The following is a 25,568-nucleotide window of genomic DNA, read 5'->3' as shown; positions in this document are numbered from 1 at the left end:
CCCCAAAAATATCACATCACATTAAAAAGTTATTCAGACAGATCAAATAGAATCTTTACTAGGAATACAAGGCTGATGTAATAAAAATACAAGGTAACTCATTAAAATATTTTAAAATTTTAATTATCATATAATATGCTAAGAATTTATTCAATAAAACTCAACATGTATTATCTAATAAACTAGGGGCATATGTATGCATGATCCCTCCTTTTTTTTAAATGTAAGAACTACTTTAAAACCAACAGCCAGTCTTATACTTACTCTCACCTATAATGACTGAAATAGGTATATCCTGGAATACAAAAAAAAATGAATAATATACAGTCCCTGATCAAGAAATTAATAATCAAGAAGCAAATTCAGACATATGCATACCTATATATAATACAATATGCTAATATATTTATATTAAGTGCTACAATATAAAGAGAAGAGTAAGAAACACCCATATTCAAGGGGAGAAAGAGCCCAAGAATGCTACTCAAAAGAGTAACATGTGACTTAAGTCAATTTTATGTGACATGGAAGAAGGAAAGAAGACTATTTCAGGCAAAGGGAAAAACAGAAAGGTATGGGAGTGGAGGTACATACTGTGGCTGAGAAATAACAAGCAAACCATAAAAAGAAATCTGGGCTGGAACTTTTAGATAAGGAACAAGTGCTGGAAGCTTGTACACAGGAAACTTCCTTGATCAAATTTTGTATTACCAACACAAGTGGGAGTATACAAAACAAACTGGAAGTGGAGAGTAGATTCAGGGAAATCAACGGAGAGAAACTGTGGACATCCCACTTTAAGGGTGAAAGCACATTTAGAAACAGAAAAAAGGCTGAGTGAAGTAAGTCAATCGGAGAAGGACAAACATTATATGTTCTCATTCATTTGGGGAATATAACTAATAGTGAAAGGGAATATAAGGGAAGGGAGAAGAAATGTGTGGGAAATATCAGAAAGGGAGACAGAACGTAAAGACTGCTAACTCTGGGAAACAAACTAGGGGTGGTAGAAGGGGAGGAGGATGGGGGGTGGGAGTGAATGGGTGACGGGCACTGGGGGTTATTCTGTATGTTAGTAAATTGAACACCAATAAAAAATAAATTAAAAAAATAAAAATAAAAAAAAGAAACAGAAAAAAGTAGAGATACAATCTTAATATATGACAAACCATAATAAACACAAAAATAAGGAAAATGTTCACTCTAAACATGGAGATACCAATAACAAAAAAATTAAATGTAAAATTTAATCCTCAACATTTTATATTAAAATTTTCTTGAGGAGTCAGAAAGTTAAAAACCTCATAGACTAGAAAAAAATAGAACAGCCTACTTAGCTGTGGATACAAGTTGAGATTTCTGATGTTAACAAAAATGAAAGACATCCGGAAAAAAGACCAATGCATTTAACAACTTACAATAAAACACTATAGAAAAAAGTATTATATAAAAATAAAAAGGAAAGTAATGAAATGCTATATATAATTGAGATAATGTATTCCTTTGATAAAATTAACCCAAATGCGAACTAGAGAGAAGGGGATAGCTTTTTTAAAATTAGGTAATGACTAAACCATAGCACTATAATATAATGAGATATTGTTTTTAAAAATATCAAATGTATATATGAAATAATCATTTAAAACATTAGAGAAATAAAATCCATACCCGCATGACAACTATAGAAAAAGCAAACCATACATGAATAAATGAAGGCAAATTCAAATTTTAAAAATCATATTCCTCTATACAACTGGGGATAGCTCAAAACAACTAACAATTTTTATATTACATGTAAGAAGGGTATTATCAGTCCCAATTGATACTTAAAATTTATACAAAACCATACATATTCAGGTAAGTCCATATTTATAAACAAAATTTGTAGGTGTTTAATAACTCTCTTTAATAACAGAAAGCTTAAATGGCTAGCTCTCCATAAACCATTGATGTGCACCTTTTTTGATTAAAATTAATTCTCTGAAGCAATTCCCTGTAGCTTTTATAAATTAAAAAATAACTTTATTGAGCATGTATATTCTTTGAGTATAGGGTTTATCCAATTTTTTAAAAACCATGTGGGTTTAGTCTCCATTGTAAAGCCTAAATGCTTCTATTGTCATAAAATTATGCAGAAGAAACAAAATTAGGATGATTTGACATGGACATGACTCTTACTTTTTACTCTTTTCCTAAGAAATAGCACAAGTAATAAACTTTAACAGACAACAGTGATCAACATAACTCAATTCAATAAAGTGGGTAGTGATTATATTAGGTCACTCAACCAAGAATTCTATATGGGCAAAGGATTTCATATTTTAATGGCAGACATACAAATTCAGAGGAAATTGAAATCTCATAGTTTACATCAGCATATTTTTTGGGCAAATGATTTTTTATTATATGCCATTAAAAGAAAATAATGCAGTAGAAAATTACTCAAGACACAATTTAAAAGGTCCTATGGTCTGAACAGACAGATGACTTTGTTCTTTCTGATGATTTTGTTGTTTTCTAATAAGCAATGTTAGAATTTTTTAATGCAATTAGAAAATTCAGGGATTTTATATAACTCACTGAAGTTTAAAATGTACAAATAAACTGGGAAGAACACAATAAACATTACCTGCATAGCACTCTTGCCCATTTTAACAACTTCAAACAACATCATGTTTTCAACTCCATTCTGTTGGTGATGACCATTCATTCGGTTTGGACCAGAAGGAGGTTTTCCTCCTCCATTTCCACCCTTGCCCTTTTCTCCTGGGCCCTTTTTGCCTTTTTTACAAGTCTGCATAAAAATACAAGTTAGTTAAGTTATATTATTATCCTTGAAAATTCAAAATGAAGATACAGCTGAAGCAGTTAAAAGGATAATTATAACAAGCCTAACCCTGACCTAAAGAAGAGTGCCATACACATGTCATAATAAAATGATATGGTTGAGACAGCCTCTTTATGGTATCAACTTTTTCATTTATACTATCAGCCACCTCATGTGACACTGCAAACTGACAGACTTCATGGTCCAAATTTTTATTCCTATTAGCTGAATGATGTTATGCTAGTTACTTAACCATACTGTGCTTCAGATTTTCTAATTTGTAAAGTGAAGATAAAACTGTGCTTATCTCATAGGGTTGCTTCTTTAAGGTACAGACTGCAGTGGCCAAAAAGAATAGCAAAACACTTTATCAAATACGTAACTCAAACTTAGTTCAAATTTTTAAATCCTATCTAATGTTAGTCTTATAAATTATTGCAGTACACTGACAAGGGAATTTTTGTAAATATAAATAGGTATATCAACCTCATTCTTATTCTGGATAAATGAAGGCAAATTCAAATTTTAAAAATCATGTTCCTCTGTACAACTGGTGATAACACTTATCATGAAAATTCAGTTAATGAACACTATGGAAATAAAGCCCCTTTATAAGGAAATTGTCAATATTGGGTAGTGGGGACTTCATAAATCAGTGAAAAGGTTGCCTACATGCCTCAGTTATAAAATACCTCCCATAGCCTTTATACCTTGTTATAGAAAAGCAAGTCTTCCCTAACTCAGAGTCCTCATTTCTAAAAGGTCATAGAGTTGTATTAAATCTTTACAGATTAGATTATTTCTAGGTCTCTTATCAACCTACACATTTCTATGATCTAGAGTAAGGATCGGCAAGCTTTCTGTACAATACCAGACAGTAAATATTTCAGGCTTTGCAGGCCACCACATTCCATCTCTGTCACATATTCTTTGTTTATTTTTACAACCCTTTATAAATATAAAAACCATTCTAAGCTCATAGGCAATATAAAAACAGGCTGTAGTTTGGCAGACCCCTGATCTACCGCCAGGTCTACAAACAGATTTCTACTGACAGCCTATACGTTTCTATACTTTGTTCCATGGAGGGTCCTTCCTCCTTCCTCAATAGTCCAAAATCCCCCTACTCTTTTAACAACTACTTCAAAGTCTCTCCTAAGAACGGAAATCTATTACTTGTTAATTTACATTATTTTGCTAATGAGAGTCAGTCTTTGTGAACCTAAGTCATTAATTCCTAATTGTAGAATGAAAGGTTACTGTCCCCAGCAAAAGGAATTTCAGAGATAAGGGTGAAAGAAAAGATCAACTACAGAGAGTACACCAGGAAAGAATAAAATGTTAATGTTAATTAAATGGAACTATATATTTGCAATTTATCTATCATATGCTTCAATATTCCCTGTTGGTATGGAAAACTAGTATAATTAAAATGGCTCCATGAATATGCTATGCTAGAAAAAAACAACGTGCAAGGAATCATAATACAGGGATGTACAAGAAGTCAACATGCTAACATGGGTACAATCTTGTGGATGAAAAATATCTCTAAAGAAAGACTATAGGATAGGGTGCCTGGGTAGCTCAGTAGTTGAGCATCTGCCTTTGGCTCAGATAGTGATCCCAGGGTCCTGGGATTGAGATCCACATCAGGGTCCCCACAGGAGCCTGCCTCTCTCTGTCTCTCTCATGAATAAATAAATAAAATCTTAAAAAAAGAAAAGAAAAAGAAAAAGAAAGACTACAGAGGTGCCTAGGTGGCTGAGTCAGTTCAGCGTCTGCCTTCAGCTCACGTCATCATGATCCCAGGGTCCTGGAATGGAGACCCACATGGGACTCCCTACTCAGCAGGGTGTCTGCTTCTCCCTCTCCCTCTGCCCTTGCCCCTAGTTCACGCACATGCTCTCTCTCTCTCTCCTCTGCTCTCTCAAATAAATAAAATCTTAAATAAAAAAAAAAAAAGACTATGAGGTAGCATAGTACATACAGTGGATTAAGAGTACCTTTTAACAGATGAGGGCTCAAATCCTTTAACCACTGAGCTTCTCTGGACCAGTTTCCTATCTATAAAATAAGGACGTTTTCTAATCCTCTGGGTGGTTCAAATTTTAAATAAGATAACATATATTAGCACAGTGGTTGGAACATACATAGCATACTGTCAAAATGCAGTTATTATTATCACTATAATAATATGTTAATCTGAGCCCTAAACACCTTACTCATAGCAGTGACTATATAAAGTTAAACTGTAGCACAAGACACCCTGGTGGCTCAGTGGTTTAGCGCCACCTTCAGCTCAGGGCCTGATCCTGGAGGCTGGGGATTGAGTCCCACGTCAGGCTCCCTGCATGGAGCCTGCTTCTTCCTCTGCCTGTGTCTCAGCCTCTGTGTGTGTGTGTGTGTGTGTGTGTGTGTGTGTCTCATGAATAAATAAATAAAATCTTTAAAAAATAAAAAATATTTAAAAAAATAATAAGCTGTGGCACAAAAACTTTGGAGAGCTCTCTATTCAGATACCACTGTGCATCTTGTGCTAATCTGCAAATTAAATCAAAGTCAAAAGTAGGGGACACCTGGGTGGCTCAGCAGTTGAGCATCTGCCTTTGGCTCAGGGTGTGATCCTGGTCCTGGGATTGAGTCCCACACATCGGGCTCCCTGCGAGGAGCCTGTTTCTCCCTCTGCCTGTGTCTCTGCCTTTCTCTCCATGTGTCTCATGAATAAACAAATAATCTTTTAAAAAAAACAAAGTCAAAAGTAGATTTCAGTTTTGCAAGATGGTTGCAAAACCAAAAAAAAATGGTTTTCTAATGAATAACCATATACTACCCACTAGAATTATGGCTATCTTTGGATAGTCATGAGTTAACATTTTATTCATTCATACTTTTTCTGCTTCAAAACTTCTACTTTTTAAGAGACTAAAAAAGCATTTGAAATTATGAAACATGGATTATGTGAACTCTAAAAATATATGCCAAGTACTAGTTAAATAAATTATATTCCATACATCAAATGGGATGCTCTAACATCATTAGAAATGACAAGAAAAATTCATTGATAGGAAAGCTGCACACAACATACTACACATACTACTGACTTTTAAAAGCAAATGAAAACAGTTTGCATAGTATGAATCCATTTAAATAAAATTCTGTGTGCATGTTTATAAGCATTTATACGCATAAAAGAATGTTCATCAAAATGTTTAAAGAATACATTACCTCTGTGTGAAAGGTTTATAGGGAAATTTACTTTGTTCATTGTGCATTTTTGTATTATTTAGATTTTTTAAATGTGTCAGGGCACCTGGGTGACTCAGTTAAGTGTCTGACTCTTGATTTCAGCTTAGGTCATGATCTCAGGGTCAGGAGATCGAGCCCCAATAGGGCTGGCTCCATGCTCAGCATGGAGTCTGTTTGAGATTCTCTCTCTCTCTGCCCTTAGCCCTGTTCATGTTCTCTCTAAATAAATAATTTATTCTTTATCTACTTGTTAATTTAAACAAAATTTTAAAAAATATAAGTGTATCATAAGAAAATATAAATCCAAACTTCATTTTGGGAAAGAAAATGGTGAACAGAAACAAGTCATCTTTTGCACAATGTATTTACACACATGCACAGAATCAAATATACTTTCCAAAAGAGCAAAATAATTCATCCATTCACCAAGTTATCCGGAGCCCTCAAGCTACACACTCATATTCTAAATTTGCACTCTATTTACTCAGAACCTTACTTTGTTAGTTTTTCTTCTTTTAGTTTTATTTATATTTAAGTAATCCCTACACCCAATGTAAGACTCGAACTCATGAACCAGAAGTGAAGAGTCAAATGTTCTTCTGACTGAGCCAGCCAGGTGCCCCCTCACTTTGTTAGTTTTTATCCTTGGCATTACTTATAAAAAGTAAAATTCTTGTCAATTGTAACCTGTTAGATTTTAACTGGTTATAGGTTACATTTTTAGGATGCTTTAGAATAAAAAGTTTTATTGATTGCTTTGCTTTATATTTGACTACTCATGTGTGAATAAAGCCCACAGAATATCACATTGTGCTTAGCATACTATGCTTTACAAAATGAACTATTAGAAATAGAAACAACAAGTGTTAGTGAGGATGTGTAGAAAAGAAACCCTCATGCACTGTTGGTGGGAATGCAAACTGATGCAGCCACTGTGGAAAACAGTATGGAAGTTCCTTAAAACATTAAAAATAGAACTACCTTATGATCCACAAATTGCACTAGTGGGTATTGACCCAAAGAATACCAAAACACTAATTCGGAAGGATATATGCACCTCTATGTTTACTGCAGCACTATTTACAATAGCCAAATTATGGAAGCAGTGCAAATGTCCATCAGCAGTGTGTGTGTGTATGTATATATATACACACACATACATACACTGGAAAATTATTCAGCCACAAAAAAAAGAATGAAATCTTGCCATTTGCAAAAACATGGATGAAGCTACAGAGTATAATGTTAACCAAAATAACTCACCCTCAATGGAAATGAACAGGGCGTAATAGAAGGGGAGGTGGGCAGGGAGTTGGGGTGACTAGGTGATAGGCACTGAGGGGGGCACTTGGTGGGATGAGCACTGTGTGTTATGCTAAATGTTGGCAAATTGAACTCCAGTAAAAAAAAATTTTTAATAAAATAAAATAAAATTACTTTCATGGAAAAAAGAAAAAAATAAGTCAGAGAAAGACAAATACCGTATGATTTCACTCATGTGGAATTTAACAAAGGAAAAAAGAGAGAAACTAAGAAACAGACTCTTAAGAGAACAGACTACAGAAAATAAACAGATGGTTATGGGGTGGGGGAAATGGGTGAAATAAGTGAAGGGTATTCAACAGTATACTTATCATAATGAGCACTGAGTAATGTATAGAATTGTTGAATCACTATATTGTACACCTAAAACTAGTATTATACTCTATATCAACTATACTGGAAATAAAAATTTAAAACGTAATAAAGTTTTTTAAAAAACAAACAATGACGTATTAATTTCAGCTTTACAGTACTGGAAATAGATAATCAAAAGATATTTGACCTAAAAGCCAAAGAAACCATATGTATTCAGAAGGCTTACTAGTGGGGAAAAGGCACTTTTAAAAGATAAAGTCTGAAACATAACTAAAACAACTACATATATTTTATATGTATATGCATATATGTATACAAATGACCTTAAGAACCAAAATAAAGTCATATATTCTGTACATACTTTTCCTTTGCCTTGCTTTTGATTTTTTCCTTCAATGTCTTCAAAATCTGTGTCAGAAGAAAAATGTGTTTCTGACTCCCTGTGACAGAAAGATAAGCAATTATTTAAAACTTTCCTTAGAAATATAGGGAGTTTCTAATTTTTGCCATATTTTCTAAAAGAAAGGCTTGGTTAACTCTTTACAAAACTCCTTATAAGCATTAAATATAATTAAGATGCTTTCCCAAAACATCATACCATAGCATATTACCAAACATAAAATTATATAACCAACCAACTACAAAACAATAAACTAAAACAAAAATATCTAAACATCTTTTAACCCTAGGACTACGGTATTCTATTGTAATGGCTAGTTTCATTTTCTGATTCAAGACTATGGAGTTCAGATAAGACTGCATTTTAAGACTAGGAACTGGATGACCTTTATTAGGGAATTTTTAGTAATATTAAAGGATCCTCTGACCAATCCTCTCTCACTCAAAAAATATTTGTAAATCTAAGAGTAACTCTACAAAGTATGTATTTCTGAAAGGATATATATAAAACATCTTTACAAACTAAATCATTTGAAATACAATAGGGAAGTGCTAACTGATCAAAATCCTTTATGAAGTAAAGAGGTGGTAAACTACATTCAGGAGAACTGGGTCTAGTACTAAGAAACTGTGTGACCCTAGACAAGAGACAACCCCTCAATCTTTTCACCTATAAACAATGTATATGCAAGAAAGAATGAAATCTCTAAAGTTGCTTCAATATCCTCCAAGATGTAAATCTATAATTCTAAAAATTCTCCCTTATTTTAGAATAGGTGGAGTGTTTTATATAATCTGGATTTTCTCACACATAAGGAAGAAGACTAATTTAAATACACATGTGTAATGCTTCCTATATATGCAAACATGGGTTGAACTACCTTAATAGTAGTAACATACCCTCATTTAAATGCTTAAGGCATGGCACACTTGGAATTTGGGTCATAATAGATTTTAGAATCGAGCCACACCCATAAAAGGTAAAAGTTTTACCACTTCAAATATGTAATCTTAGTACCAGTTTTGCTTAAAACAAATGGAATCAAAATGCAAAGCTATTCTTTCTAAAGCTAGTCTTCTCTAACTAGATTTCTTCTATTTCCTCTTTTACTGCCATAATAACCAGTTGTCCAGAGGCTCTGAGGTAGGAATACTTTATTTATCTACATTAATGGTTAAGGTGCTAACAAGGAAAAAAAAAATCACTATTTATAGCACTTACCCTACAAAGTAATTTAAACAATGTATAGAGACAATCCTGTGTCCTAGAAGTTGTGAGGAAAGGGACTATAATAAATACCATTTCCCAGAGTAAATGCACCAAAAGCTGAATGACTACCATAATATTAACCCTGAAACTCATGCCTGTTAGATCTTAAGAAGATTGTTGTCATCAATATTCTTCCCACATGCCTATATGGCCTTGCAAAAAAAAAAAAAAAAAAAAAAAAAAAGCAAGGAAGAAAGAGAAAAAATTTCTAAGTATCGTGCTGTATATGCAAGTAATACTTCTTTCCTCCCAAGACATTTGTGGGATACCAGCTCTCTTAGCTCAGTACCTGCTATAAGTTTGCAAACAACTGCTACTCTCCGCAATATTCCAATGGCCACAGAGTAATCACAGGCTCAATTACGCTCTTAATCCTCATCTCCAGGCTATCCCAACTAAAAGAATGAGCCACTAGAGGTTTGATTACTAACTGGAAAACCTTATGAAGAAAGCTGAAGTGAGTAATCAGGATAGGAATCTAAAATATCCCCAACCAGAGAAGAAATTATTCTTGAAAATCTGTCTTTCTCGAATGTTTTCCTCTGCTTTAAAATCCAAAGAACACCAGCACCACCTTTCCTAAGTAAAATAACCCATGCTAGTATGTTTATGGAGCATACTAAGTTAACTTTTCAGTGGCTTGAAATTTCATGAGTCATCTATCATATGACTCTTCTACTCCTCTCTTTACCCTGCTCCCCATCTCACATACCCAACCAAATACTGTCTATTCTACCTCTACAACATCAATTCCCTCTTATCCGTTATCCTATCTCAGGACTTAATTACTTGAGGTAGTGTAATAGTCAGTGGTCTAGTTTATAATACAAATATTCCTAATTGTCTCCAATCTTAATTAACATATTTAAGAAAGTTCATAAAAGTCCAACCAAAAATTATTTTTTTCTTAGACTATCCCATATCCTGCCTCAAAAACAAATTTTCCTCAAGAATCTTAAAATAGATTCATTATATAACGGGGTTAAAAATTCCATTAAAAAGCATACTTTGAAATACTAGCAATATCCCAGTGGACCACGTTATTAGTCTGCACTGAAGATAATAAAATTATTTTAAAAATGAAAATCTATAAAGTCAAAAGTAGACACCAGCTACCTTTATGTACAAAGGTATCTATCTGATGTTTTCAAATTTTTAGCAATCAAAACTATTTTCAAATCAAGTGATATCAAGATCCCAACAGCAAATATAGTATGGTGTATATGTGTGTAAGGTTAAAGGGATCCAAAGGCACTTTAAGGTTCCCTTTTCACAGAGGCATCTCATGAAAACTGCAGCTTAGAAGGAAAACCACTATTACATACAGCAGCTTAAATTTCTTCCTACATCAAATACTAAAGAGTAATTAGAATAAAAGTTGAATAAAGAGTATAGGTAGCTCTTAAGACCAAAGTAAAGAAAATATCTATGTTGAAGTCACTTTAAATATGCAATATTTAAATAACATGCCATTAAACATGCAATTTCTTTCTGAAAAAAATATATGGAAAGCATGTCCTACCTTCCCAGATTTGGTTAAGCCTATATTATCAGTGGATTTTATAACAGAAATCTAACATTACATGCTAAATACTACGATGTGGTGTATATATATATATATATATATATATATATATATATATATTCCTTACCAATAAGAATACTTACTAACTTTTTAAGAATTTAATGGCACTCCCTCAAAACAGTTGCTATTGTAAAATTAAATATGGATTCAAAAAACTGCAATTAAAAAAAAGAACTGCACAGGAAAATAATTGTACTGTATCTAAATAAAAAAATAAATTTAAAACGTAGTACAAAAATACATGAAATTACTATTACAGAGACCAATAAGCACTGATATAAACTGTTTCAAGTTATATATAATTTATTAGGTCTTCTGTAGAAGTAATTTTAACTGAAGTTAAACTATTTCCCATTTTGTGGAAAAAGTATTTAAAATTTTTTATAATATACTTACTGTAGTAGATTAAAATCAGTTGGTATTTCTGGAGCTGCTATCATTTCTTTATCATCTTCTGGAACACTCCAATGTCAGAAATATATTCATAGATTTACGTGAGTAAAACAATGGTTTGCTTCTTTCTTCTAAGACAAACAATTCCTTTAAGGGAAGGGATGCCATATTTATTACAAACAAATGAAAAATATTGGGAAGGATATGTATACTCAAAAACTAAATTTCCCAAGGTCTGCTACTGTCCTTTAATAAATAAGGATTTTTTTCCCTTGCATTTGACTGCTTTTTATTTTTATGATTTATTTATTTATTTGAGAAAGAGAGCATGTGTGCCTGAGCAGGAGAAGGGGCAGAGGGAGGAGGAGGCAAACAGATTCCCCATTGAATAGGGAGCCCATTAAGGGGCTTGATCCCAGGACCCTGAGATCATGACCTAATCGGAAATCAAGAATCAGACGTTTAACTGACTGAGCCACCCAGACACCATGACTGCCTTCTCTAGAAATGGATTCCTTATAAACTGCCATGGTCCCACAACAGTAACAACAGATACAAAGAAAAAGCTTACATTACAGACAATTATTTTTAAATTTTGTTATGATTCTTGCTTTGGTCTTAGTCACAGAAACAAGATGATGAAGGGGACATAATCACTGGAAAGCGTTGCAGTAAGACACACACGTTGTGTAGTAGCTATGGCTGTAAGGCCTACCACATTCAGAAGTCGACATGTGGCAAATGTGGCTAACTTGCCAAGCGGAAGAGACAGTATAACTGAGATGCCAAGGCTAAGAGAAAAAAATATCACTGGGACTGGCCAAATGAAGCACCTAAAAATTGTATTAATGCAGATTCGGGCATGGATTCCATGAAGAACACCACCTAAATTTAAGAGGGCAGCTATTGCAACATCCAGCTCATCTTAAGAATTTCAACGATTAGTCACACAATAAATGTTCCAATTTAAAAAAAATAAAATATAAACCCTCGTGTGTTTTCATCGGAAAATAAATAAATAAATAAATAAATAAATAAATGTTTCAATTTTAATTAATAAAAATAAAATGTTATGATTCTCTACCTTGGCTTAAGAAGACCTATGCCCTAACTAGGAATAGGATGTGACTTTTGTACTGGTCCTAAAATCCTTATGACAAGTTTATTTTATTTTTATTTTTTTTATTTATGATAGTCACACACACACAGAGAGAGAGAGAGAGAGAGAGAGAGAGGCAGAGACACAGGCAGAGGGAGAAGCAGGCTCCATGCACCGGAAGCCCGACGTGGGATTCGATCCTGGGTCTCCAGGATCGCGCCCTGGGCCAAAGGCAGGTGCCAAACCGCTGCGCCACCCAGGGATCCCCTTATGACAAGTTTAAACCATAATACAAGATGCCTGAAAATTCTACAGCTTTTTGCTAATGATGTACAGTATAGTTAAAAGGAGTTAGCTAGGGGCACCTGGCTTGCTCAGTCTGTAAAACACGCAACTCTTGATCTTGGGGTCATAAGTTCAAGCACCACTTTGGGCACAGAACCTACTTTTTTTTTTTTTTAAAGGCTCTTCTACAATAAAAGAAACCTACATCCCAAAGTCTTCCTCATTAATAAATAACCACTTCATAATAATACCACACTGTGTTGAACAGCAAAGGGGAAAAAATATTACCTCTGATCTATTCCCTCAAGGAACTTACAATCAATTTAAATACCAATAACGTCATATGGACAACAGATGAATACCATTTGTGACCAAAATTAAGTTTAGTTTGGCCTTAGGAGGGATATTATTTCTGGTTTTGAAAGTCAAAGATACAGTTCCTAACTGAGAGAATTATATAAAACCAAATGACAGGTCTGTAACAAAAAAGAGAAAATAGGCTGAGTCTGAAGCTCTTAATCCTGTGTATAACTTTCTTATATAATTTTCTTGTTATATTTCCGTGCTAATCTGGTACTTGATGGCTGCCTAAAGAAAAAGAAGACAAAATATATCCAATTAATAATAAATGTTAAAATACTATATACTGATTAACTTCCAATCTCTTCCAATAAAGACATTATACAAGAAACTGATAATTCAACCTTTCCATTAATTTTAAGATTTTTTAAAAGTAATCTCTACACCCAAGGTAGGGCTCAAACTCACAACCCCAAGATCAGGAGTCGCATGCTCTACCAACTGAACCAGCCAGGCGCCTCATTTTTTCCCATTAATTTTAAATCCCTAAAAAACATCATAAATGGCTAGTAATATTCAATTAATAGAAATTCAAAACACTGCATTTCCTATCTTACGCTAATTAAGCTACTATGAACAACAAAAGAATGAGGTAATAGGAGAAACAAGAATGAATAATCCAGAAATCAAGCCATGAATAATCAAGAATTGTCTGTACCATCACTGAGGTTTCTTTTTTTTTTGAAAACCACTCATATCATAAAATTTTTATTTAGATATGACTGTTAGAATGATCTTCTTGCACTAAAACATGGTCCCAAGATTGTTCTCCCCTAAAACCACTAATTGTTAATCCGTTTATAATCTTATTATAACCTAAGGAATTATCTAAGAAGCACACCAGAGTTCTGAAGCTTGCCATCACATGTAGGAAACACTCTAGCTTCCTTAAAATCCCAACTCATTAAAAAAAATAACTTCTTAAAAAAAACAATTCAGTGTTTTACAAAGGAGCTGGAGAAGTATAGAGGAGTATGGGGAGCTAAAAAGCTCTAAACATGTCAGGAGATCTAGATGGCAAGGTGGAAATAAAGGGCTTGTTTTGCTGCCTATCTGCAATCCCCGCTACACACCCTCCAAGCATGTGATAAAACCAAACTTGCTGCATTCCTTAAATATACAGTTTTAAGTAGTTCATAAATATATTCTCCTAAGGGATATAAAGAATGCATCAACTCTGAAAAGCAGAGAACACCAAATAAAATAAGTATTATGTGATACACTTACCACATTCCTCTAAATAGCACACATTTCTAGTGTACAAGTTTTGCCAGGTCAGATTATTTTGTTCAGCATATAAGGCTATATAACATGCATCTGGTAATCAGAAACCAAAGTAAACACAAAAGAAAAATGGAATTTATAAAAATGTAAGTCTCCCAGACAAGGTGTCTTTATTTTACAAAGAGATATCCCGGCATGGTCTAATAGATTTAGAAGAATTATTAAACTGGCCAACTCCTTATCCCAGTTAAATACTTGTTTAAGAAGTTTTTAAATATTAAGAATCCATCCAACCAATTAAAGTATCTACCATGTGCCAAACGCAGTGTTGGGCACTGGGGCATCGAGGGGTGAACAGGAGAGACCCTTGCCCTTACGGAATTACTTGTACCAATAAACATGAAAATGTTTTTACAGGAAGCCACCTACCTCCATTGCCACCTAATATTATTAAACAAATACTAAACTACTTGTATCTGAGTTTTCACTATTTTAATCATTGTCTAAATAACCAATTTGCCACCAAAACATTTTTTCATAGCTCCGAATATAAGTTGCTTTGTACTTCAAAGGAGGGGAAGCAATGGGTAAATTAGTATTAGGTTTTTTTAAGAACTTTATCTGCAGGAAGGACTATGAATTTTTCCTTTTTATTTTAAATGTCTACAGCTGTAAATAAATACAATTTGATTCCCCCCAAAGATTTACATTAAAAAACTTACAAACAAGGTCTTTAAATATACTTAATACCATTTGTCCTTAGTTGGAAAACCCAAAACTATAATAATATGTAATGTTCAAATAAAAGTATGAGTTGAATGATCAAACTCACCACACCATTTCTGGCCTACTGTAGCTTACTAATTTTTTTAGAAAAATATACTCAAAGATCACAAGGTGGAGCTCTCACCTAGTGTCAAGGAAAAACGGAGATTTTTTTTTTTTTATCACTTATACCAATTCTCTGTAACTACTATAAAAAGAATTAACATTCCAAAAAACTTTGAAAGATAAATCATAGAAATGAAATTTGCTTTTAAATTCTCATCACTATGTTCCTTTTGAGAAAAAATATATCTAGCAATTAGCTTCTGTTTCTCCTCACTGAAAACTAAGCAAACACACTTGTAGATACGTTAAATATATTTTAAAAACCACTTCCTTAGGCTTAAGTGTACAGTATACTGCCATTAAAGGTTTGTTAACACATTCATATAAATTACTGAATTAAAACTAGATTATTATAGGGCCACCTAGGTGGCACCTTGGCTCAGCTCAAGTCATGATCCTAGGATCCTGGGATTGAGCTCCACATCAGGCTCCCTTGCTCAGTGGGGAGCTTGCTTCTCCCTCCCCTCTGCCTGCTGCTCCCGCTGCTTGTTCTCTAAAACTCTAGAACTCTTTCAGATGGATGAATAAAACAGGTGATTATATATTTTTAATTCTATACATTAAATTCAAGTAAATGCTCTCAGCAGCACTGTTTTTGATATAAACAGAGATCTAAAAGCTAAAACTTGATCACCGTAACTTTTTCAAGTCATCTATAATAAATATGTTTATGGCCTATTACTCAAAGTTTACATTCCATGTTAAATTAATTCAATAATAAAAATGTTTTCTTCTCTCACTTCTGAAAACATGTTGGACACCAATTACTATAGCATAAACACAAATGTATAAAAAATTATATAATTACATCTTTATATTCAAATGACTTAAATTCATTAAAATTACCCTGCTTGAAAAATTAAAAATACATAAAAACCTGTTTTTCTAGGATATTGTCTAAAAATCTTAAAGTAATTTTGATTTTTTGGTAAAAGAGTAACTGTTTCAAAGTTCTTTTAATTCAATCCCAAGTGGTATCAAAAAAGTAAAAAGGTGCAAAAGAGAGCCACACTAACAAGGTCCCTCAGAATCCACATATTATTGGGAAGTAAGAGGAACACTTAAAGTAGCTAGGTGTGTTATATCCCTAAAAATGCAAGAAATAGCTGCTGGGGCACCTGGGTAGCCAGTAGATTAACTGTGTGCCTTTGGCTCAGGTCATGATCTCCAGATTCCTGGTATTGAGCCTGCTCCCTGCTCAGTGGGGAGTCTGCTTCTCCCTCTCCCTCCCCCTGGTTGTGCAGGCACTCGCGCACACTCTTTCTCTCAGATAATAAAATATTTTTTAAATAGAAAAAAAAGAGGGGAGCCCGGGTGGCTCAGCGGTTTAGCGCTGCCTTCAGCCCAGGGCCTGATCCTAGAGACCTGGGATCGAGTCCCACATCGGGCTCCCTGCATGGAGCCTGCTTCTCCCTCTGCCTGTGTGTCTCTACCTCTCTCTCTCTCTCTCTCTCTCTCTCTCTGTGACTATCATAAATAAATTTTTAAAAAATTTTTTAAAAAAGTAATCTCTACACCTAACATGGAGCTCGAACTCATGACCCTGAGTTCAAGAGTCACATGCTCTACCAACCGAGCCATCCAGGAACCCCCAATAAAACGATCTTTATCATGTTTATCTACTCAAGCTTAGCAGGGAAGAAAAACTTTTTTATGAACTCCTGACGAGACCCATAGGCATGATCCTTTTACTGGCCTATCTACTTAGAAGACAATGCGCAGAAGTCTGTCATTTAGGCTGAGATTGTGAAATGCTAAAAGGTAAATTTAGTTCCTGCAATAGTACATTTTAATCAAAACAGGCAAGTTATTATAATTTCTTACATCAAATGATAGGTGGCAACTTTGAATACATAGGTCAAGAAATGAAAAGCTCACCAAAAAATTGTTAGATGTAAATACATACCTTCAAAAGAAGAAAATCTACTGCCCTTTTAATGATGAATATCAATTTTTTAAAAGATTTCTCCTTGCTCAAAGAGGCATTTTTCCTCCCTGTGTTAATCTCCCCAATTTCTGCTATAAGTCTTCTGAGGAGATGACAAGGTGAAAAGAATGACAAATCAAGCAACGATCATGTATACACAGACCAGTAACAAAATTTCAACCAAAATGTTTTTTAGGGATGTCTGGGTGGCTCAGCAATTGAGCGTCTGCCTTCGGCCCAAGGCATGATCCCAGGGTCCTGGGATTGAGTCCCACATCAGGCTCCCCACAGGGAGCCTGCTTCTCCCCCATGTCTCTGCCTCTCTCTCTCTCTCTCTGTCTGTCTCTCATGAATAAATAAATAAAATCTTTTTTTAAAATGTTTTTTAAAGCCTCTGGAGGCTTGAATTCACGACCCTGAAATCAAGACCTGAGCCAAGAAAAATCAAGAGTCAGACATTCAATGGACTGAGCCACCCAGCTGCCCTTAACCAAAACATTTCTTGATTGTATACTCATATCATAGCTACCCATGTATATCATTTGCAAATATAATTTCATTTCCATGAGCCTAGACAGATCCTTAAGAATTTCTAATGGTAACATGTGCTCTAGCACAGGAAAAGGTAATGTAGAAATGGTACTAGAAGAAAACTGCATACTTAAGAGAATTAATGACAGTGTCTACATTGAGTGACAGGTCAAGTATCTGCCCTTACAAACTTAAAACATAATATACAGGGACACCTGGGTGGCTCAGTAGTTGAGCATCTGCCTTTGGCTCAGTTCGTGGTCCCGGCGTTCTGGGATCGAGTGCCGCATCAGATTCCTTGCAGGGAGCCTGCTTCTCCCTCTATGTCTCTGCCTTTCTGTCTCTCATGAATAAATAAAAAATAAAATTTTAAAAAATAATATACAGAAGGCAGGCAGGAGACCAAAAGCAAAAAGACTTTCTCAAATAACTAAATAGACAAATTGAACACAACTAACGCCACAACACTTCTGAAACAATTTCTACTCTCAGGAAGAAGGGAAGGAGCAAGCTGGGGCACAGATACTAAAGCCAGACAGAACTGGAAACATCCACCTGTTCCCCTCCTATTTTTAAGTATGTGTTAGTAGGTGCTCAGCAATCTTCCTCGTTTCCTTGTCTACCCACATTCCCAATACTTTCCAAATAGGACTCTAATTCTAAACACAGAATCACCTGGCCCAACCTACATACATACTCAGCTTGGCCCAGATCTCGACCATCAGTTCTGATTTCTGTAGAAAATCCAGCACGCCACTCCTGAACTTGGCAACAAACGAGTACTACTAGTTGTGGTTGGGAAGGGGGGATAAGAAAAAGCTTCTGCCTTATTCAACCTATACTCAGTTGTACCCTGTGCCTGAGTCATCCCAGGATAAATACCCTGCTTTGTTCTTGCTATAAATTATCTACCAATCCCATCCCAGGAACTGGATTCCTGCCCCTAAACCCACTCTAAAAACAGTCTCTCTGTGCCTCTCCAGTTGCCCTAATCTGAATGCCACAACCTCCTCTCATTTGTCTACCATACTGGCACTGGCTGCTGCTAGACACTGGATATCATATCATACCTGATATACTGGACATATATCAAGTATCTAATTCCAAGTCTGTTGATACCCCAGTTTGCCCTAACAAGCTGCAGTTGATTTTTATAAATATCAAAACAAATTAATATCAAATAAATACCAAGCTAAATAAAGAGATAAAGAACTTGTTTTATCATATACTATCACCTTAAAATCTTAGATCAGTCTGCCAAGGTCAATAACTAAATCAAAAATAATTTTGAAAAATACTGTCAATGATCACTTATACTAGAATACCATATTCAGCTTTTTGCACTAATTTTAAAAATGTATTTGCCCCCACTGACATAACTTTCTGTATGTTAAGACATCATGTATAAACAGTGATAATTACAACTGGGTGTAGTGGCTATCAACATTTCAGTGGTGAGACCCAATTAGCTGGTATTAATGAATATCAAGACCTGAAAATCAAATATACAGCCATGAGCCAAATTCATGAGTCAACACTTGTAAATGGTATACAGGATGATATAAGCACCACCCATTATTACCATCAAACCCACTTCACATTGGGGACTGCTGGCTCACAGGCAGACTTCAAGCAGTAACAGATATCAAGACAGATTTCATAGGAAAGTAGATGAAAACATGCTGATCTTACCTGGATTTCAAGAGAAATCCAAATTTTTATTTCACATATTCTCAGACTGATTGCATCAAAATTTTCATTTATTTATTCAAGGTTACAAAAAGTATCTAAATGAAACATCATTTATTACTAATTCACAGGATAGAGATACCATTATAACTAAGATACAATTCAGTTAATAAAAGCAAAGAGTAAACAAGCTAAACTACTTTATGAAGGATAATAGGAAATTCTAATCTAAAATTTAGAATTGCAGTTACTACTAGTAAGCACAAATTTTTTTGTCATTTTAGTATGAACATGAAACCCAACATATGTGCTACATATTTAATATTTTTATACCCTCGATTTCTGGTTAGATATTTCTTTTTTTAAGATGTATTTATTTATTTATTTATTTATGAGAGAGAGAGAGAGACAGAGACAGAGACACAGGCAGAGGGAGAAGCAGGCTCCATGCAGGGAGCCTGACTGAGACTCAATCCTGGGTCTCGGGTCTCTGGGACCACGCCCTGAGCTGAAGGCAGAAGCCCAACCGCTGAGCCACCTAAGTCCCTATTTCTTATTTTAGATCTAAGAGGTTGGTTTTTCATTTGGTAATTCTACACAATAACAATGACAGAAGGGTCATATGTATGTTGCACTCTAAATTTATTTAAATTCTAACCTTTAGCTTTCCTAAAAATTAAAGCATGTAAATGACTTTTTAAAAGTTAAGTTTAAGCCAGATAGACACTATGAAAAACCTCAAATATCCCTGATGAACACCAACACAGAAATCCTCAAAAATATACTAGCAAACCAAAATCAATAGCACATTTTAAGTATTATACACCATGACCGGGCAGCCCGGGTAGCTCAGCGGTTTAGCGCTGCCTTCAGCCCAGGGCGTGATCCTGAAGACCTGGGATCAAGTCCCAGGTCAGGCTCCCTGCATGGAGCCTGCTTCTCCCTCTGCCTGTGCTCCTCTCTCTCTCTCTCTCTCTCTCTCTCTCTCTGTCTCTCTGTCTCTCATGAATAAATAAATAAAATTTTAAAAAATAAATAAATAAAAATATACACCATGACCAAGTGGGATTTATTTCCAGAATGCAAGGTTGGTGCAATGCACAAAAATCGATCACTGCAATGCACCATATTAAGAGAATGAAGGACAAAATATTTCATAATCATCAACTGCAGAAAAGGCATTTTTTCATGACAGAAAACACTTTTTCATGACAAAAATACTCAACAAAGTAGGAATACAAGGAAAGTAGTACCTCAACATAACAAAGGCAGTTATGAAAAGCCCACAACTAGTACCATATTGAATGGTAAAAGGCTGAAACTTTCCCTTTTAAGATCAGAAATAAGGCAGGGATGCCTGCTCTCACTACTTCAACATAGTATTAGGACCCCTACCTAAAACAACTAAAAGCAAGAAAAATATATAAAAGACAACCACTATTGAAAAGAAAGAAGTAAAATTACCTATTTGCAGGTAATAAGATCTTGTACATAGAAAACCCTAAACATTTCACATTCACACACACTAAAAAAAAACCTATTAGAATGAATAAATTCAGCCAAGTTGCAGGATACAAAGTCAACACACAGGGATCCCTGGGTGGCGCAGCGGTTTAGCGCCTGCCTTTGGCCCAGGGTGCGATCCTAGAGACCCAGGATCGAATCCCACGTCGGGCTCCCGGTGCATGGAGCCTGCTTCTCCCTCTGCCTATGTCTCTGCCTCTCTCTCTCACTGTGTGCCTATCATAAATAAATAAAAATAAAAAAAATAAAAACAAAGTCAAAACACAAAAATCAGTTGTGCTTCTATATGCTAACAATGAACGATCCAAAAAAGAAAACTAAGAAAATAATTCTATTTACAATAGCACCAAAAGAAAAAAAAACCTTAGAAATAAACCTAGCCAAAGGAGGTGGAAGACTTATACACCGCAAATTACCAAGTATCACCGGATAAAATTAAAGAGGACACTTGGGGTGCCTGGTTGGCTCAGTCAGTGGAGCATGCAACTCTTGGTCTTGGGGTGGGGAGTTTGAGCCCCACACTGGGTGTAGAGATTACTTAAAATCTTAGGGCCGGGGATGCCTGGGTGGCTCAGTGGTTGAGCCTCTGCCTTTGGCTCAGGGTGTTATCCCCAAGTTCCAGATCAAGTCCCACATCAGGCTCCCTGCATGGAACCTGCTTCCCCCTCTGCCTGTGTCTCTGCCTCTCTCTCTCTCCTTCTCTCTCTCTCTCTGTGTGTGTCTCTCTCAAGAATAAATAAATAAAATCTTAAAAATAGAAAATCTTAGGGCCACCTCAGTGGCTCAGTTAAGCATTTGCCTTCCACACAGGTCATGATCCCAGAGTCCTAGAATAGAGCCCCATGGCGGGCTCCCTGCTCAGCAGGGAGGGAGCCTGCTTCTTCTCTCCCCCCACCTCCACCCCACTCGTGCAAATAACATCTTAGAGAAAAAAAATTAAAATGACACAAATAAGTCAAAATACACCCTATGGAAATTGATTGGATGACTGTTATTAAGATGTCCATACTACCCAAAACAATCTACAGATTCAGTGCAACCCCTATCAAAAACCCAAGAGCGGGCAACTGGGTGTGCTCAGTGGTTGAGCATCTGCCTTTGGCTCAGGTCATGAACCCAGGATCCTGGAATCCAGTCCCATATCAGGCTCCCCACAGAGAGCCTACTTCTTCTCCCTTTGCCTATATCTCTGCCTCTCTGTGTGTCTCTCATAAATAAATAAAATCTAAAAACAAAAAACAAGAGCATTCTTTTTTTGCAGAAACAGAAAAATTCATCATAAAATCCAAGGTACTACAAACAACCCAAACAATTTGGAAAAAAAGAAACAAAGTTGGAAGAATCACACTTCCTGATTTCAAAACATATCACAAAACTACAAAAATCAAAATGGTGTGGTACTGGCATAAAGACAGACATACAGACCAATAGAATAGAATGGAGAGGGCAGAAATAAACCCTTGCATACACATTCAAATTATTTTTGACAAGAGTACCAAGACCACTCAATAGGGAAAGGACAGTTTCTTCAAAAATTGGTGCTAGGAAATCCTCACAAAAGGTAAAGATGAACCATTCATTATCTCACACCATATACAAAAATTAATTAAAAATGGGTTAAAGAGAATGGGGAAAAAATAAATAAAAATGGGTTGAAGACCTAAATGTAAGACCTAAAACTATAAAAGTCCTCCAGGAAAACGTAGAGGAAAAGCTTCAGAACATTGGACCTGGCAATGATTTCCTGGATATGACATCAAAAGGTAATAAAAGCAAAAACAGACAACTGAAACTACATAAAAATTTTACACATCAAAGGACAGAGTGAAAAGGCAAACTACAGAATAGGAGAAAATATTTGCAAATCATTTATCTGATAAGAGGTTAATATCCAGAATATATAAAGAATTTCTACAACTCAACAAAAAAACCAATTAATACAAATAAAATATGGGTAAAGGATTTGAATCAGAATCAAATCAAAACCACAATGAGATACCACTTCATATCTTCTGAGATGGCTAGAAATCAAAATACACACAAGTGTCTGCAAAGATGTGTAAAACACTGAACACCTGTGCACTATTGTTAGGATTGCAAAACTGTGTGTCTGCTATGCAAAACAGTATGGAGGTTCCTCAAAAATCTTTAAATGGAACTGCCATATGATCCAGCAATCCCCACTTCTGGGTATATTTCCAAAACAACTGAAAGCTGGTTCTCAAGAGATATTTGTACTTCCCACATTCATAGCAGCAGTGTTCACAATAGCCAAGAGGTGGAAGCAGCCCACATGTCCATCAACAGCTAGTGGATAAACAAAATATTTATATTTATTTATTTATATATATATATAATGGATTATTCATCTTTAATAAGGAAGGAAATCCTGTCACATGCTACAACATGCATGAACCTCCAAGATATTATGCTACATGAAATAAGCCAGTCACAAAAAGGACAAAAACTATATGACTCCACTGACATGAGGTACCTACAGTAGTCAAATTCATAGAAACAGAAAATAGAATGGTGGTTACCAGGGGGTAAAAGGAGTGGGAAAAGGGGAATTGTTTAATGGGCATAGAGTTTCAGTTCTTCAAGATGAAAAGTTCTGGAGATATTACACAACAATGTCAATTTAATTGGTGAACTGTCCGCTTAAAATGGTTAAGATGGGGGACACCTGGTGGCTCAGATGGTTAAGGGTAGGACTCTTGATTTTGGCTCAGGTCATGATTTCACATTGATCCCTGCATCAGGCTTCACACTGGGCATGTAATCTGCTCTCTCTCTCTCTCTAATAAATAAATAAAATCTTAAAAAAGAAATCAAAAGTCAGACACTTAATCAATTGAACCACCTGGTGCCCCAGAAATATAATTTTATAAAAACACTAACAATTGATATCTACACTCAAAGTACTTTGTTTTGACAAACAGATTTTTAATCTATTTGATATGGTAAAAAGGAACCAAAGCTAGTGTAACCTTATTACAAAGGATCCAAAGAAATATCTAGTTTAAAAAAAAAAAAGGAAGCACTTGGTTGAACCATGCAAGCTAGTCCCACCTACATTTTCAGAGTTACTCACTACAGAGTATGAAAACGATCCTTGAAACCCATTTTTAAAATATTCAAAAAAATTAAATAAAAATGTTCAACCTTTTTCTCCGTCGTTCAAAATTTGATGGTACAAGTTTCATAGTTTAACAAGAGATCAGCACATTACTTAAAGCTGGAAAAAAGGGACAAGAACCTTCAAGCAGAAATCAAGCAAACTACAATCAAGGGTTAGCATGCTAGAATTTCATAATGTGATGATACTAGGAATTAAAAGTTACTGAGCCCTAAAATATAGCAGGTGGTTCCATTACATTTGAGGGAGGGAGCATATAATTAATACATAAAGATGTCTCAGCAAGAAGAGATATCCAAATATTAAAATATATAGTTAGATTACTGGTGCTAGTATTACAAGGGGGCCCCCTATTTTGCCCATTAACCTATTCCATTTTTAGTGCCTAACACTCACAAGTGCATTTCATCCACCTTGGTATACCATCCAATGATGAAAGAAAGGGAGACGAAACCAACTCTCAACTTGAGCTCTAAGATGATGGGAATTTAAGTCCTAGAGCAATTGAGACCAAAAGACTACCTTATTACTAAACCACTATAAATATATTAAAGCATCCTGCAAAACATCCCTCCAAAGGATTATCTAAATGCTAAAAAAGGAAGCAAAATAATGATTCTGCACACATTTAATATTAAGAATGATATGCTATTAAAGGAAAATACATACTAGAACTAATGTTTTAAGTAATGGGTACACCTGAAAGTGTACTATACTTCAGAGAACTCAAAACTATCTTAAATTGGAGAGGTTTACAGTTATTGCAACCTTACTTTTAAGACACAACTTGTTGTAGGGATCCCTGGGTAGCTCAGCTGTTTAGCACCTGCCTTCGGCCCAGGGCGTGATCCTGGAGTCCCTAGGATCAAGTCCCACATCAGGCTCCCTGAATGAAGCCTGCATTCTCCCTCTGCCTGTGTCTCTGCGTGTGTGTGTGTGTGTGTGTGTGTGTGTCTCATGAATAAATAAAATTTTTAAACAAAAGACTTAACTTGTACTAATGATTTATGTGCTAAGTCAATAGAAAAGAAACTTCTCAATTAGAAAACTTTCTATTAAAAAAGAAAACTTTCTATAGAAAAACGTGTTCTAATGATCGACTTCACAAAAAAGTTTGTCAAATAATTTAGCAAAATCTAAGAACAACATGCATAAGGAGAGTCTTCATATGCAAGTATCTGCATTTTATTCTATGATTATTACTTTGGCATTGGCAAAGTGCTCAAAATGCTCTTTTCATTATGAAAAGCAATCTCTACCATCAGAGATTATGCTCAGACTTCCTGATTAATAAATTCCAAACAAGAAAAAAATTCAACTGCTTCTTGCATATTAATTCTGTTCATGTTTGCCAAATATCCCACTCATGTAATTTTACTTGAAAGTTTTACTTCATTATGTCCCCCCCACCCACACACAGGTTGGTCCTGTTATTACCTGCTTTGGTTAGCAATAACAACTAAGTATTCAACTATATTTCACCTCTTTTTCTAAAATTAGAGTAACAAGCAGTTTCTCAACTGTTTCACCTGTCTCTTCTT

General features: G+C 35.1%; 1 protein-coding gene across 10 annotated transcripts in view; it reads right to left on the bottom strand.

Annotated features, from left to right (window-relative positions):
• Positions 1 to 25,568, bottom strand: part of STAG2 (stromal antigen 2) — a 136,519-nt gene that overhangs the window by 69,867 nt on the left and 41,084 nt on the right. For 8 of the 10 annotated variants that reach the window (XM_038588251.1, XM_038588250.1, XM_038588246.1 and 5 more), the window contains 3 exons: positions 11,362 to 11,505; positions 8,073 to 8,151; positions 2,630 to 2,794 (listed from right to left, as the gene is read on the bottom strand). In XM_038588251.1, coding sequence (XP_038444179.1) covers positions 2,630 to 2,794; positions 8,073 to 8,151; positions 11,362 to 11,405 — 288 coding nt within the window. In that variant the 5' untranslated portion in view covers positions 11,406 to 11,505. Of the gene's footprint in view, positions 1 to 2,629; positions 2,795 to 8,072; positions 8,152 to 11,361; positions 11,506 to 25,568 lie in introns of those variants that run through there. The other 2 variants (XM_038588252.1, XM_038588253.1) reach the window with 2 other exon arrangements.

Source organism: Canis lupus, chromosome X, assembly GCF_011100685.1.
Source record: "Canis lupus familiaris isolate Mischka breed German Shepherd chromosome X, alternate assembly UU_Cfam_GSD_1.0, whole genome shotgun sequence".
In the NCBI taxonomy this organism is placed as follows: domain Eukaryota; kingdom Metazoa; phylum Chordata; class Mammalia; order Carnivora; family Canidae; genus Canis; species Canis lupus.
This window is presented reverse-complemented; position numbering and strand designations above follow the sequence as displayed.